The sequence below is a fragment of the Oncorhynchus kisutch genome, linkage group LG23 (assembly GCF_002021735.2).
Source record: "Oncorhynchus kisutch isolate 150728-3 linkage group LG23, Okis_V2, whole genome shotgun sequence".
In the NCBI taxonomy this organism is placed as follows: domain Eukaryota; kingdom Metazoa; phylum Chordata; class Actinopteri; order Salmoniformes; family Salmonidae; genus Oncorhynchus; species Oncorhynchus kisutch.
Genome location: NC_034196.2, coordinates 27,537,883 through 27,553,977, shown reverse-complemented (window position 1 = coordinate 27,553,977; position 16,095 = coordinate 27,537,883). Strand labels below are relative to the sequence as shown.

Sequence of the window (16,095 nt, the reverse complement as noted above, 5' to 3'; positions counted from 1 at the left end):
AAGTGGTCATCCATCCTGGAGGAGTGGTGCCAAGGCTGCGCACCAGAGCTCCAGTGCTCCCCCACAGCCCGGTCCATCCGCTGCCTCCTCCATGCACCAGGCCTCCTGTAGGTCTCCCCAGCCTGGTGGGTCCTGTGGCAGCCCCACGCACCAGGCTGTCTCTCCATCTCCTCCCTCCAGGTTCTCCCACCTGTCCGGAGCTTCCAGAGTCTCCCTCCTGTCCAGAGCCGCCCGTCAGTCAGGAGCTACCAGAGCCGCCCGTCAGTCAGGAGCTGCCAGAGCCGCCCGTCACTCCGGAGCTGCCAGAGTCCCCTGTCAGTCAGGAGCTTCCAGTCGCCCGTCAGTCAGGAGCTGCCAGAGCCCCCCGTCACTCCGGAGCTGCCAGAGTCCCCTGTCAGTCAGGAGCTTCCAGTCGCCCGTCACTCCGGAGCTGCCAGAGTCGCCCTTCACTCCGGAGCTGACAGAGTCGCCTTTCACTCCGGAGCTGACAGTCTCCCTCCTGTCCGGCGCAGCCAGAGTCTCCCGTCTATTCGGGGCCCGCTGCAAGGGTCCTCAGTCCGGGGTCGGCGGCGAGGGTCGCCACTCCAAAGGCGCCACCTAAGTGGGCCAAGACTAAGGTGGAGTGGGGTCCACGTCCCGCGCCAGAGCTGCCACCGCGGACAGATGCCCACCCAGACCCTCCCATATGGGTTTAGGTTTTGCGGCCAGAGTCCGCACCTTTGGGAGAGTGTACTGTCACGTCCTGACCTTAGTTCCTTTTTTATGTCTCTATTTTAGTTTGGTCAGGGCGTGAGTTGGGTTGGGCATTCTATGTTTGTTCTGTGTGTTATAGTTCTATGTGTTTGGCCTGGTATGGTTCCCAATCAGAGGCAGCTGTCAATCGTTGTCTCTGATTGAGAACCATACTTAGGTAACCTGTTCCCACCTGGTGTTTGTGGGTAGTTGTTTTCTGTGTCTGTGTTTTCACCATACAGAACTGTTTCGATTTTCGTTGTTTCACGTTTGTTATTTTGTGTTCAGTTGTAATAAATTTAACATGGACATGTACCACGCTGCATTTTGGTCCAATCTTGACTACTCTTCCTCAGACGAAGAGGTGAATCGTTACAAATTCATTACCAACTAGCTAGTAAGCTATGTATTTTGAATCAAGCAACAATAGGCTATTCAATCGGATCATTTTCCTGTTCACCCAATCAAAGTTACTGTGGTCCTGTGTGGCTTGCAGAACCAGGGTTGTGGGTTCGATTCCCACGGGGGACCATTACAAATTCAAATGTGTCCACTCAGTACTGTAAGTCCAGGTGTAGCGTATCATCCATGGAAAAACAAAAAGTACCTCAGGCTACGCTCTCGCATCTCAAAACCTATCATACATAGTCTCACTACGCCTTGATAGTAGCTAGCTTAGCTTTCTACTGCATCGATGGATTCCCAGGAGAGAGTAATTGCGAGATTTTTAAATAGTAATGATGTTGTGCTGGGAGCAGGTTCAGACGATGAGTGGCGTCAATTTATTGGCAACTACTTTTGACCTGAGCCGGAGAGTGTGGCCGCAAATGGAACAGACACCGACTCAGACAAGCTCACCGAAGTCGAGGCCGAGCCCCTTGAGGACGAAACTGAGGAAAACCACCCGTTAAAGGTTGGATCCGTCAATTACGGCGCTTCAGTCGGTCAAGGGGAAATATGTAAATGATGCTGGGCAAGAAATTGAAAAGGCTTGCTTGTTCAGGTGCTCTTGCAAGTCCAACGAACGGGAGCCCTGCTATTTGCTTTTTACCCCTGAGGGTCCTATTTGTTCTAAAGACAGGTTACATAAATGCATGAAATGGCCATCAATAAAGTTATATAACTTGACCATCTATAAAGATATGTCAAACATGACCCATTTACTGTCCGAGTAAAAGTGTGTGTGTTTTCTGTGTGTGTGTGTGTGTTTACTGTTTGTGGTATGTGTGTGTGGGATTCATGCATACATTTAAATAAGCACAGGGAATGTGTAGTTTGTGTGTTTTATTGAAAGTGTGATGATATAACTTGAAAATGTATTGGCTAGAATATATTATGATGGTGACAATGTTAAAGAATTATGCACTATTATTTGTCTTATTTTTCAGATGGAAAACATATAGTGCTCACTGGCAAGATTCCTGGTTCCATTAACCTTTCCAAGAAAACTGTCAGCTCGAAAAGAAGCGAACAAACAAGAAAGGAAACATCAGAGGAAATAATATTTCCTTGATAGCCAGCAAATGTGCAGAGGAACATTCAAGTTCCTACATGCTTAAGTTGTCTTTATTTCTAAGAGTACTACAACTTGATGTTTTCTGTTATTATTGGGGCTGCAACAGTATTAAAAAGTTCAGGAGGTATTTAAGAAAGAATGAGTAGTAAACTGTATTATGAATATAAATAAAAGAGCTGAGAAAACATTGTGCCTTTCAGCACATATTAAAGGCATGTTTTAAATCATGTCTTTTCTGATTTCAGAATTTCTACAAAAAGCTGACTGCAGTGATAAAAGTTCTGCAAGGAACATGGTGTGATAATTGGTGTGGAGGTCGTCTCGCTGTCCTACGAGAACATTCAGCGAATCATCCACGCAATGCCGCTCCCAGGACAGATCTGCTACGGTGCTACCGACATTTGAGACAAAGTCCTCTATGACGCGTAAGTACAAAAAAGTTGATGCGTGATCATGGTGAGTGTTTTCCTAAATCGTGATACTTATATTTGTATCAAACGTTTGTCAACTCAAGCCAGTGGACTAACGCCCCACACGAATCGGATCCATATAGACTGTCAGTCCTTAAGTCTCTGGTGACGTGTGTGTGGTCAGATTTTCTTTAACGTTTCTCATTTTAGATGCTGCTTAGATACCAGAGCTTACAGAGCTCTCACCCCCTCTATCCCCTTGCCTGTTTTAGCACTTTTCAGATGTCGTTAACTCTGTATGACTGTCATAAAAATGCAGGTGCTGGGTTTGTGAGAGGGTTGCTTGGGTAGATCTATATACATAAATGATATGTCAAACATGACCCATTTGTATTATGTATTTTTAAGAGATGTTATTTATTCATTAATTATCCTCCTAAGCCTTATCTCCAAATCTAACATGGAAAAACTATGAGCCAAAACCATTATATATTTGAGGACAACATGGGATGCACACGCGTTTGTGTGCACGTGTATGTGCAAGAGGAGTTCCCACATATGCAGAGCACTTTTTGGCTGTTTTTCCTTCACTCTGCGGTCCAACTCACCCCAAACCATCACAATTGGGTTGAGGTTGGGTGACTGTAGAGGCCAGGTCATCTGATGTAGCACTCCATCACTCTCCTTCTTGGTCAAATGGCCCTTACACAGTCTGGAGATCTGTTTTGGGTAATTGTCCTGTTGAAAAACAAATGATAGTCCCACTAAGCGCAAACCAAATGGGATGGTGCATTGCTGTAGAATGCTGTGGTAGCCATTCTGGTTGAGTGTGCCTTGAATTCTAAACACAGTTTTTTTCAATCGCTAGGACCCATTTCTCAATACTTTTTCAAAACTCTTCACACAGTTCTCCTAACCAACTTTCAGCCTGGCATAGAGGTTAATTTCACATCCAAAATGCACTAAAACTACCAAAATACTTCATACATGTCTCAAATCAACTCATTCTTCCACACTACCAAAGGTTGTCACCCAACAAGCACACTTTGTCACTCATAAAACAATGACCTAAAAAGCTAACACTAAAAACAATGGTTTTTTTTGTTAAGTTTCTTTGCTGTTCTGAATTCACTGCAGTATATGTTACGTGAAAGAATAAGACATGATGCAATATGCTTCTATATGTTTTTTCATTTTCTGTCATTTTCTTATGTCAGACTGTTGGTAACAATGATTCGGAAGACAGGCACAGGAATGCGTAATATTTTTTTTTTTAAATGATACCCCAAATTACGGTGTGCCGTGTAAAGGCACGAAGACCAAACAAACACTTACACAAAACACAGGGTTGAAACCCAAACAAAAGAGTGAGGAGTACCTCAAATACAGTGCCTTGCGAAAGTATTCGGCCCCCTTGAACTTTGCGACCTTTTGCCACATTTCAGGCTTCAAACATAAAGATATAAAACTGTATTTTTTTGTGAAGAATCAACAACAAGTGGGACACAATCATGAAGTGGAACGACATTTATTGGATATTTCAAACTTTTTGAACAAATCAAAAACTGAAAAATTGGGCGTGCAAAATTATTCAGCCCCCTTAAGTTAATACTTTGTAGCGCCACCTTTTGCTGCGATTACAGCTGTAAGTCGCTTGGGGTATGTCTCTATCAGTTTTGCACATCGAGAGACTGACAAAGTTCAAGGGGGCCGAATACTTTCGCAAGGCACTGTAAATACACATGCGCCCAATGAATAACACACGGGATGAGACCCATAGTCATCTGCGCAATCCACAAGGGCACGAAAGCCCAAAACACACAGCACAGGTACTCACGCACACCAAGGGACATTGTAACAATAATCGACAGCACCAAGGTAAACAAAGGGCACATATATACAAATACAATCAGTGGGAATAGGGGCCAGGTGTGCGCAATGAAAGTTCCAAAGGGATCCGTGACAGTTCTGTATATTATAGTCATCTTATCTGGACATATTGGTTCCTGAGTTGCTTGACTCGTGGGTTTGGAGGCTTTGCTCAATTTACTTCTGTAATGTGCAGTTCAGAAAGATGCCCTTGCAGAATGTACATATTACCTGTTGTTTTGCCGGAAATTTCTCACAAGGGATGCCACTGTTGAGCGTTGCAGATTTGACTGCACTCTCAGACCAGCCTCTATCATTGATAGACCATGATTTATTAAATGATCAATTATAGTATCCCTAATCTCATCTGAGACTACAGCTCTGGATCTTCCTCTCAGTCTTCTTCCACCATGCATACATACTCCTCTCCCTCTCCCAGCCACTCTTCTTCCTCTGTCAGCCACTTCTCTATCTCTGGCTGGGTTCATGTTTACATTACAGTACAGCATTACTCCTAAGAGGTCCCCTTTTGTATAGATGGTAATGCAATTGAAAGACTTACATTTACATTTACTATGTCACATCTAGTCTGAGACCAGGCTGGCCTCGGTAACGGCACCTACTCTGAGGCTATGAGGTCAGTGAACTCATGTTGAGTCTAAATCATGCTTCTGCACTTTTGTAGTCACTTTAACTCTCTGCTGACTCACAAATTCAGGACTATATCTAAATGACAATACAGACTTTACACATTAAATCAGCCCAAATTCAGCCTTGCCTGACAAAACATGCATCAGGTCAATTCATTTTGGCTAGACAAATATATATATATTTTTTTTTATCAGTATCGTTACTGGCATACCTGTATGTAAATGGACTAAATTATCCGAATGATGATGAGCAGGCTGCAGACTTTACACATTTAAATCAGCCCAAGGGCAGCCTTACCTGCTGTCCTGACTGTCCTGTAAGGATCTGAGTGGGTCAGATCAGGTTTGCAATGAATAACTCAACCAGACCCCCTTTCACCCACAGAGAGGGGAAGGAGAGAACTGGGCCAGGTTGACAGCTCATGCACATTTAATAGACTTAATAGACTTTTTCCTGACGAAACTCTAACAGTTTTTAAACGAATACTGGAACAATTTTTCTAAAATAAGAAAAGGTTATAAAGGAAATAATGTAACTTGGAAAGTATATCCCCTTTATCTGTCAAATCTCCATCCTCTACATTTGAGTAATGAAAAATGATGTTAAGATAGATTCTCTTATGGCTCCTAAAATCACATTCCTATCTCCTATAAACTGTGCATAGTAAGTAGCCATGCCCCAAGTGTGGTCAGAGAGCGTGTCAGACTGACGGAACCGTCCCCCTTCGGCCAGAGTGCATAAAAGGACTGGTATGGAAATTAACATTAGACCAGAAAGGCGTTTGAAATGGTTAGCACTTTTAACCTCAACACGAGGTGAAGAAAATAAACCCACCTCCCAGACCAGAGAGGCATGTAGAGTTGCAGCTCATGTCCAGAGGGATTTGAACCTTGAATATCAACACGAGGAAGCAGCGAAAAGCTCACCTTCAGACAATCACTGGTATAGCTGATTATATAGAAAAGCTCATTTAAGTGGGACCATCCTACTACTCTACTCAAATTACCGTATTCTACTACTCTCATCACCAATAGGAACCGTCGACACGGCTGGCTGGCTATCTTCCAAGGAGCATCTTCCTGAGTGAACAACAGTAGCAGGCGGGAAAGGGGAGACCCATTTTGGACAATCAGAGCCACACAAGCGTGCCGCTGAAAGGCCAACAACCTTCCTAAGTAGGGCTGGTTCCAACAGCGATAAATGGTAAACGAAGGCAGTCACACGTAAATACATTCATGATTTCTTACTTTGTGTGCAAAGTATATGATTACTGTGAGAATAGTTTCTAAAATGTATCAACAATGAGTATCTTTCTTTTTCTCTCTCTCTCCCTCTCCATGTCATTGTGTAAAAAGCCACCATATTGTGTCAGTCTGCTAGGAACCTTTTTCTCATGTATTAAGTGTGTATGTTTATTCTGTGTTATTATTTAGTTAGCTAGAAAATAAATAATTAAACCAATTTGTGTAGCACTGAATCATAAGTAAGGCTGGGGTTTTTGCAGATCCAAGAAGGTTATGACTGTTCAGAATGATGATATGATAAGAGGTCATGATTTAATATGTTGACTGTTGGATGTGATAGGTCAAGACCTTTAGAGTTTAATTCGGGAGATGGTAACACTTTAAACAACTGCTCTCGAGGTGCCCCAAATTCCTAATGTGTTAATTGTTACATGATTAATTTAATCGGGTAACAATTAAACATAGTTATTTGATTCGATAAAGAACAGTCATCAGATTAATGACACACACTGCCAAAACATGTATTAGGTCAAGCGTTTTTTTTTTGACAAATAAAATATAATTATTTGAAGCTGTATCATAGTAAGATCCTGCTGCTGGTTAGTATCACCCCAATTATGCCTGTAGTCTATCAATGGTTATCACGGAGGTTAACAGTACTTTTCTTCCACCAACCCTAGTCGCAATTCATCAAAAGGTTTGTATCTTGGACTTGGGTTTTTGGAATGAAAGTAGCAGGGATGTGGGTTCTGGTTTTTGTGATTGTGTGACATATTGTTGCCTCATAAAATAGCTATGTGCTCACCAGGAAAAGGTAGATTCTAGTGAGTTGGCAGGACCCTGGTTTTATGGACACACAATCAATTGATTTGCCTGTACAGTGCAATATTTGTTTCTTATAGTGTCCAGGCGTCCCCTTTTAAGCTGTTTGACCACAGTAAATGTCCAGCAACACTTTCTATGATCTAGCTTTTTCTTCAAACTCACCTGATTTGTATTCTAGGGACTCTCATAAGTAGACTGGACCCAGGTTCTATGGACACACTATCGATAATTTTGCCTGTACAGTGCTATATTTGTACCGTATAGTGTCCAGGCGTTCCATTTTAAGATGTTTGACCACAGTAAAAGTCCTGTAACACATGCTATGTCCTTGCCTTTTGTTCAAACTAGACCCTGGTTTTATGGACACACAATCGATCCTTTTCCCTCTACAGTTCAGTTTGTTTGTGCAATAGAACGAAAATTAACAAGAATCATACAATCAAAATAATTATATTTTTAAGTTGTTTTTTAATATACTTTTTTACCAGTAGGCAATTATTGTTATTTACTATACTTAAAGCTCCAACCATTTTTCAATGTGCTTCACCTTATAATATTATTTATCTTATATATAGTAATTACCTTTAGTTTAGATTTTCTCCCATGTAATTATATATTTTGTACATAATTTTTACATTATGCACTATGCAAAGCTGCAATTTTGGGGGGGATTTGTATCATCCACACAGCGTTTTACCATGGACTTTTATTTTGAAGGCAAAATACGAAAACCGGAAGTCTTAATGCTGCTGCTAGGACTATAATGTTGCTTTTCAAAAATAGATATAAAATATATATTATTGTAACATTTCAAATTACAATACAACAAAAAAAACATAAGACATCACTGCACGTATATGTTCTCTGAAAAACATAAAATAATATTAAAAGTAGAAAAATGTAATAACAAGAACTGAGTTTCATAAATTAAATTAAAATAAATACAATAAAGTACAGGGGTTACAGTAGCACAAACCTAAAATAGAGTTGTAAGAATATATTAGTCAATAAAATAAAATTAAAAAAATATTAATATTAATTAATTAAAATATAATTTTTTTTAAATTATTGACTAATTCTAGATATTTTATTAAATATTGGATTTCAAGTAAAAATATATTTTAAATGTGTTTTTGTGTATATAAAATTTATCACAGAGAATAATGAAATTAACGACTAATTCGATAGTTTTGTTTTCATTTGATTTGAAAATGTTGCTGCCTTGACATTTGGAATTTCCTGGTGTTAAACTGCAGTTTAGTCTATACTAGTAACTACAGTCATAAACCTCTCCTATTTCTACAATGTATTTTTAAACCTAACCTTAAACTTAACCACACTGCTAACCGTATGCCTAACCCTAACCAAATTTTTTTTTTAAATCTCATAAAATTTGGATAATTTTGTGTTTGTGGTAACTAGCGCACACCGCACAGTTGGTGCATTACCGTTTCCTGCCGTTCTGGTGCGGGAAAGGCCGTACGATTTTCCATTTGGCCAGAAGATGGCACTAAGCCTTTCAACAAAATGTTAACAAAATGTTACAATCTCACCTGAAACTAAAAGTGAAATAAAACACGCTGATGGTGATGTGAATGTGTTATCAACATCTCTGTTATAGCCCCATATAACACAATACAATGCAAAACCCTTTGAAAACCAGTGAAAAGCACATCAACTCTTCACAGGGGAAGATACACATGATGAATAGGAGAATGAAGAGGAATACTGCATGAATACAAGACAGGGAGCAGGTATGCAGATCTACTTCAGTTCCTCAGATTGAGTTGGCAGCTGCTTCAGTCTTCAGTTAGAGCATCCACAACAACAAGCTGACACACAGGGAACACTTGGATAAACGTGTAAACTTATATTTCATTTCCATCCATACTACACGTGGAATAAGAAACCTGAACATACAGTACATATCACACTATGTGTTTATGCTGCAAGGTTATTTGCAGTGGGAGCCAATCCAAGAAGATGGTTACTAGACCAATCTGAGAAGAGAACAGGGTTACAGAGACTCGGTGTCAAGATGGGGGTTGTCAGGCTCAGGCCAAGGATGGTTATTTATAACCCTTTACAGTGAGTGGAGGCAAGGGGTGCACTTAAGACAACACACACACTCCCTTCCTATAAGGTCATCAATGTGTATAAGAGGCTACTCATTTGACAAACCCCACCTCTCCAATTCCCCCCCTCCCCTTCCGTGATTCATACCTCCTATTTCTAACACACACACACACGAATACAGACACACACACACAGGTTTTTTTCAAATGGCCACCATCCATCAACACAGAGGAGATTGGATGATCTGGAGCAGCGGCTATACGGTACACTCCTCTCTCTTAGATACAAAAGGAGAGGGAAATGGGTAGAACTTTATTTTACAGTTCAGAAATGATCAGATATTTATTTAGTAATGAAATGGTTAAATGGTAATAACCTAACAATTACATATGAGTCTGACTGACTGCTTATTAGAGAATCTCAGTTGAAAGTATTTAGGCTGGGCCCGGGAAACCAGACCAAAAAGTGCTACTGTGCTACGGTTTAAAAATGGTAAAATAAGCAAGTATGCATAAAAATAAATATCCAGAAAAACAGCCTGATCTGATAGACGTAACATAGTAAATGTAAATCCAGGACACTAAAATTAGTATAATACTGTATGTTAGTATGTTTACATAAGACAGATGGTTGGTACTAGGGGGCAGTATTTTCGTTTTTGGAAAAAAAAAGGTTTCTCGTTTTAAACGGGATATTTTGTCAGGACAAGATGCTAGAATATGTATATAATTGACAGCTTGGGATAGAAAACACTCTAACGTTTCCAAAACTGTAAAGATATTGTCTGTGAGTATAACAGAACTGATGTTGCAGGCGAAAGCCTGAGAAAAATCCAATCCGGAAGTCCCCCAGGTTTTGAAAGCTCTGCGTTCCAATGAGTCCCTATTCAGCTGTGAATGTTCCATCAACGAGCTTACGCTTTCTACGTATTCCCCAAGGTGTCTACAGCATTGTGACGTAGTGTTACGCATTTCTGTTGAAGAATAGCCGTAGGCGGCCACATTGCGTAAGTGGTCACATGGTGGCTCCGAGAGAGATTCTTGCGTAAAATACAGAGGTAGCCATTACTCCAATCGGTCCTACTGAAAAACGATTTGTCCCGACTGATATATTATCGAATAGATATTAGAAAAACACCTTGAGGATTGATTATAAACAACGTTTGCCATGTTTCTGTCGATATTATGGAGCTAATTTGGAATAGTTGTGGTGACCGCAATTTCTCAGCCAAACGTGAAGAACAAACGAAGCTATTGCACCTACAAAAATAATATTTTGGGAAAAAATTATCTTTGGCTATCTACCTGGGAGTCTCGTGAGTGAAAACATCCGAAGTTCATCAAATGTAAACAATTTAATTTGATTTATTTTCTGATTTCCGTGACAAGGTTGCCTGCTGCTAGCAAGGCATAATGCTATGCTAGGCTATCGATAAACTTACACAAATGCTTGTCTAGCTTTGGCTGTAAAGCATATTTTGAAAATCTGAGATGACAGGGTGATTAACAAAAGGCTAAGCTGTGTCTCAACATATTTCATTTGTGATTTTCATGAATAGGAATATTTTCTAGGGATATTTATGTTCGTTGCGTTATGTTAATTCGTTTCAGGCGATGATTACACTCCCACATGCGGGTTTGGGAGTCACAAAAGGCTATTAGGCAAAAATTAAAGTAGGATGGTTAGTTGGGTGGTCGGTGGGCATATAGCGTGAACGTCTAGCAACCCAATGGTTGCAATTTCACATCACAGACAACTTTAGCATTGAATTAATTAGCAACTTTTCAATTACTTGGTACTTTTAGCTCCTTTGCAACTACTTAGCATGTTAGCTAACCCTTCCCCAACCTTAACCCTTTTAGCTAATCCTTCCCCTAACCCTAACATTAACTCTTTAACCGAACTTCTAAACTTAACCCTAACCCCTAGCCTACCTAATGTTAGCCAGCTAGCTAACGTTAGCCACTAGCCACCTAGCTAGAATTCATTACATATCATACAGTTCGAAAATTTGTAACATACTGTACATTGCAAATTCATAAAATATAATACAAATTGTAATTCGTAACATATCATCCACAAATTAATACATACCATACGGCCCATAACATATCATACTAAATGCAGTGTTTCGGATTTATGTACAGAATAGTACGAAATGCTCTGAGACCAGGTTGAGAAAAAAAAATGAAGTTCTGTAATGTTTACTTCAATTCATCATTTGACCTCTCAATTTCAAATTGCTGCAGCATAATGCCAATAAGGCTAAAGGATGATGCATCCGCCTTTGGCTGGGTCATTCACTGGGGCAGGAACGGAAGGAGTGGTCTGGCTAGGTCCTGTTGTAGGTTCAACTTCTAGCTTGGCTGACTCAGCTGGTTCAGCCTCTCCTTTAGCTGGTTCTGTTTTACTGTCCTGTCCTGTCAATACCGGGTCAGCCTCTGGCATGGGGCTGTCACTCTCCTCAGGTGGTTCTGTGTTTCCTTCAGCCAATTCAGTCTTTTTATCCTCTGCTTTTACTGGTTCGGTAGCTATACTTGAGAGCAGCGTAATCTGGGATTGGTAAAATGAGGATGAGCCGTCAACTGGTGTTGTCATATCTTTCTCCTCCTCCTCCCTCTGTCCTGTCTCTCCATCCCCCTCTCCTTCATCAGCAGTCTCAGCTGGTGAAGCCTTCTCTTTCTCCTCCTCCCTCTCTTCCTTCCCTCTATCTCCACCTCCCTCTAGGATCTCAACTGGGGTCTGGGCTCGAGCCAGTGGCGCTAGTTTCAGAGAGCTCTTTTGAGGTGCAGCTGGCTTCCTTCTAGGGGGGGCTACTGGCTTTGGAGCTTCCTGATTTGTGCCACTGTCACTCAGAGGTGGGAGTTTTTGTAGTTCCACTGTGGGAGCATCATGTTTGTATGAGAGGTCTTTGTCTGTGGGGGGCTCAGTGACACTCCCCCCACCAGCCCTCTCAGAGAAAGACTCTGGTTCAGAAAGTGGTGGATCATTTAAATCTGTGACAACGCCCTGACTCTTGTTCTCCTCCTCTGTGGTTTTCCCTTCTTTAACCACTTGAAGCTGAGGTGCTTCCTGCACCGTCTTTAAAACATTGTCTGCCTTAACATGTTTGTCCTCCTTCACAGGTTCTGCATAGTTCTTTTCTTTATCCAGTGATGGGATGTACCGATCATCAGATGGAGAGGAACTGGCGTTCGTCCGGAAAAAATCTGTCATGTCATGCTCAGACTCCTGGATCTCCCCTTCTATCTCTCTATCATCAGAGTGGGAGAGAAAGCTGTCCAGCGTGTACAGTTCCTGTGCCCAAGTTCTGAAGCCTTCCTCTACTGCTGGTTCCCCTTCCAGCTCCACCATGGGAGTCTCGTCCTTCAGGACAAACTTCTCCAGGTACCCCCTGGCCTCCCGGTCTGAGTGTCTGCTGTGGAAGGACCTTTCGGAGGTCATACTCTCAGTGTCTTCCTCCTTCACTCCTTCCCTGCTGCCCACTGCCTCTTCGTACAGGTCTGTGTAAAGGAAGGCCATGGCCGTAGGCTCTTCTAGCAGAGTGGGGTTGATGATTTTGGGGGGTCCCGAGGGGAGGAAGATGGGGGTGAGGACGGTTTCCTCGCTGCCGAAGAGGGCCGATCCACTCTCCTTCAGGGGGGACTTGGGTGACTTGTCTACTGCGCCCTCCTCTACTTCCAGATAGTTCTTAGAAGGCATATTGTCCATACCGCCGTAGAACACCTCATCTAGATGGTCACTGGAGATTTCTTCTCCGCTAACGCCTGTGTTGGAACCTCCCAGGTCTTCGGTCACAGGTGCGGCATCTTGGAGCTGTTCCGGCTCCTCGCTCACCTGCTGGTTTTCCTCTCCACAGTCTGCTTCCTCCTCCTTCTGTCTTTCTTCAATCATGGTGGGGCCTCCTGGAGCAGGCTCATCCATCTGAGTAAATGTCTCAAAGTAGTCCATGTCACTGGTGGCTCCTCGTCTGGGCTGCTTTGCCACCGGAGCCCCAGGAGGGTCAGTCTGATCAGGCCTGGTGAGATGGGAGGAGTCAGTGTGTTCCACCGTTTGATCTCCACCCCCCACTGATGGTGTGGTGTCCTCCTCAAACACCTGAATGAATGGATCAGTAAATGAATAAACAAACAAGTGAATGAGCAAATAAATGAATGAATGACTGAATGGATGGATGGATACACAGAGTAAGGTCTACAGATCTAATTAAATTGTGTTTGTCACCTCTTCTATGATTTCGTTACTGGGTTTGGTGAAGGTGGATTCCTCCAGGTAAGACAGGTTGTCCACCATGACTTGGCTCTCCTCCTCGTCTATGCTCACCAGCCTGGGAGGAACCATGATGTTCAGGATCTCTGAGCCTTCTGACACCAGGCGGAACAAACTCTGCTTCTTCTCCTCTTTGGGATCTGTCGTATCCTCCTCCTCCCCATCTCCCTCTGCCCTCAAATTGGGCAGGGAGACCTCCACTAGCTCTGGCTTATCAACCAACTCACCTGAGGAAGGAAAAATATGCAAAAATGTGTCTCAATAGATTACAGTTTGAGCATATCAGAGTTTGAGGCATTACCTAATTGCTTTCAGTGACCTAAGTCATCACCTGTGGGCAGAGGAGTCTGTCCCCGTCTGTCAGCCCGGCTCCTGCGTCCTCCTCCACAACTTATTTTCATCCTTGGCCTCCTCACCATCATTGCCTCATCCATGACAAAGGTTATTTTACCTGCTGATCCAGATCCTAATCCAGGTGAAACAGACCTTTCATTAATGGGAAAGCAGAATTCCGAGGCGATGGTAGGGGTGGGTTCGGCTTCGGAACCCCAAGGGGTGGAGCAGCGGCTAGAGCTGGTCTCCCATTGGATGCCGCTGTCCTCGCCCTGCACGGTAACCATGGAGAAGGAGGGGTCCATCATTAAGCACTGCATCTTGGGACGCACCGCCTCATCCTGAACCGCCAACCGCAAACTGGAAGAGATGGGATAATACAGATAACATGGTGAGGTACTGGGGCAAATGTACATTTTCCCATTTTGAGGCAATGACTTGAAATAAAAGCCTCATGTATGTGACGATCCCTCTACGTCTGTCTGTCTGTCTGTCTGTCTGTCTGTCTGTCTCACTAGGAATGTGAACAAGACATGATTACTATGGATTGAACTCTGATTTATCTCGACAAAGTGGAATTCTCAGAGACAGCAATCATTTTCAATCATGTATCAAATAATTGAATTATCTCCTTAACTATTCATCCACACTAATGTGATCTCGACGAAGGAGGGGCTAAGGTTTTTTGCGAATGTACACTGCCGGTCAAAAGTTTTAGAACACCTACTCATTCAAGAGTGTGCAAAGCTGTCATCAAGGCAAAGGGTGACTATTTGAAGAATCTAAAATATATTTAGATTTGTTTTAACACTTTTTTGGTTACTACATGATTCCATATGTGTTATTTCATAGTTTTGATGTCTTCACTATTATTCTACAATGTAGAAAATAGTAGAAATAAAGAAGAACCCTTGAATGAGTAGGTGTTCTTAAACTGACCGCCAGTGTACTTTGGAAAAAGACTCAGATTTCACTTCTAGTAGGCTGTACAGAATGTCAGAAATGATGTAGGATATAGGCTGCTACCTGTTGCGGAGATCCTCAACCTCGTCATTGATTTGGCAGACTCCCTCTGTGATGTCCACATCATCCTCTAGCATTGTCAGAGTATCTGGATCTATCCTGATACATTCCACAGTTTCCATTGTATCCATTGTAGCAGGTTCTTCTCATCTATTTTCAATGGCTTCTTATCGGCACTCCACAGAGCAACGTTGATGACATTCCAAGTTGGAGAACTTGCTCAGAGATTTTGTGCTCAGCGTAATCTTGAAATAGAAAGAACGGCATCCGGGGTTTCAAAATGTGTCATCCCTTGACAGTTGACACTAATGTTGAAGTACAGGACCAAAACTATTTTTCGTGGGGGAAAAGTGTATCCTGACCCAGGGTGTGTAGGCTACCTATAGACTTCATATTCAGTTGCAGCAATATCAGCAGAAAAGACACCCACTTCTTTTTAAATATTTTTTTTGCCAGGTCTAAAAATAATACTTGTCACCAGCCTGTATCCATTGGCACGGTGCTGTCTGCCAGTCTGACACAACAAGGGCAGATAAGAAGGGTTGAAATTGACACATGTAGAATGTCATTTAGCGGTGCATAATTAACAAGGGAGTATCGTGCTTATTATAATAAATTTTCTCAAAGTCCAGCACCATGGACAGCACCAGTGGTCAGAGCCTCTCTCTCTCTCTCTCTTTCTCTTCTCAGTGTGCAAGAGTAGAGTGAGCCTGTAGTCATGCAAGCCAATCAAATTCAATACATTTATTTCACATTAAAATTAGGATCATATTTCTGCCTACAGGGTCTCTCTCAGGTCTTGGTGAGACTTGAATGTCAAAGTGTCATCTGCTAATGTCCTTCCATTCGCAATGTGAAACAGATACTGGACAGGGAATATGAGACTCAAGGAGAGGGGTGGGGGTTGCTGTTGGAGCACATGACAGGGGTTCTTTCTCAGATATAGTCTCCTACTACAACGGTTAACAATGTACAAACATATCTAGGAAAAGATTACCGTCCTAAAATCCAAACTGTGAATGCAGGTAGCCTAGTGGTTAGAGTGTTGGGTCAGTAACTTAAAGGTTGCTGGATCAAATCCCAGAGCTGACAAGGTAAACATCTGTGGTTCTGCCCCTGTGCAAGGCAGTTAACCCACTGTTCCCTG

The 16,095-nt window shown here is 42.3% G+C and overlaps 1 protein-coding gene and 1 long non-coding RNA gene across 2 annotated transcripts; one reads left to right on the top strand and one right to left on the bottom strand.

Annotated features, from left to right (window-relative positions):
- The first annotated feature begins 936 nt into the window (after nucleotides 1-936).
- Nucleotides 937-7,565, top strand: LOC109867942 (uncharacterized). The gene is made up of 2 exons (XR_002251865.2): nucleotides 937-2,673; nucleotides 6,213-7,565. It is a non-coding gene; the product is annotated as an uncharacterized LOC109867942 (long non-coding RNA).
- Nucleotides 7,566-9,614: 2,049 nt separating this feature from the next.
- On the bottom strand, nucleotides 9,615-15,618 carry si:ch1073-398f15.1 (cardiomyopathy-associated protein 5). Its single transcript, XM_020457352.2, has 4 exons — nucleotides 14,952-15,618; nucleotides 13,924-14,285; nucleotides 13,548-13,819; nucleotides 9,615-13,421 (listed from the first exon to the last, which is right to left on the bottom strand). The coding sequence occupies exons 1-4, from the start codon at nucleotides 15,077-15,079 to the stop codon at nucleotides 11,589-11,591; spliced, it is 2,595 nt and encodes an 864-aa protein (XP_020312941.1). The 5' UTR covers nucleotides 15,080-15,618; the 3' UTR covers nucleotides 9,615-11,588.
- Between the last annotated feature and the right edge of the window lie 477 nt (nucleotides 15,619-16,095).

Coding starts and splice junctions, on each gene's coding strand:
- si:ch1073-398f15.1 (XM_020457352.2), bottom strand. CDS start 15,079: ATGGATACAATGGAAACTGTGGAATGTATCAGGATAGATCCAGATACT. Junction 14,286..14,951: donor GTTGAGGATCTCCGCAACAG/GTAGCAGCCTAT, acceptor CATCTCTTCCAG/TTTGCGGTTGGCGGTTCAGG. Junction 13,422..13,547: donor GTAACGAAATCATAGAAGAG/GTGACAAACACA, acceptor CCATTCATTCAG/GTGTTTGAGGAGGACACCAC.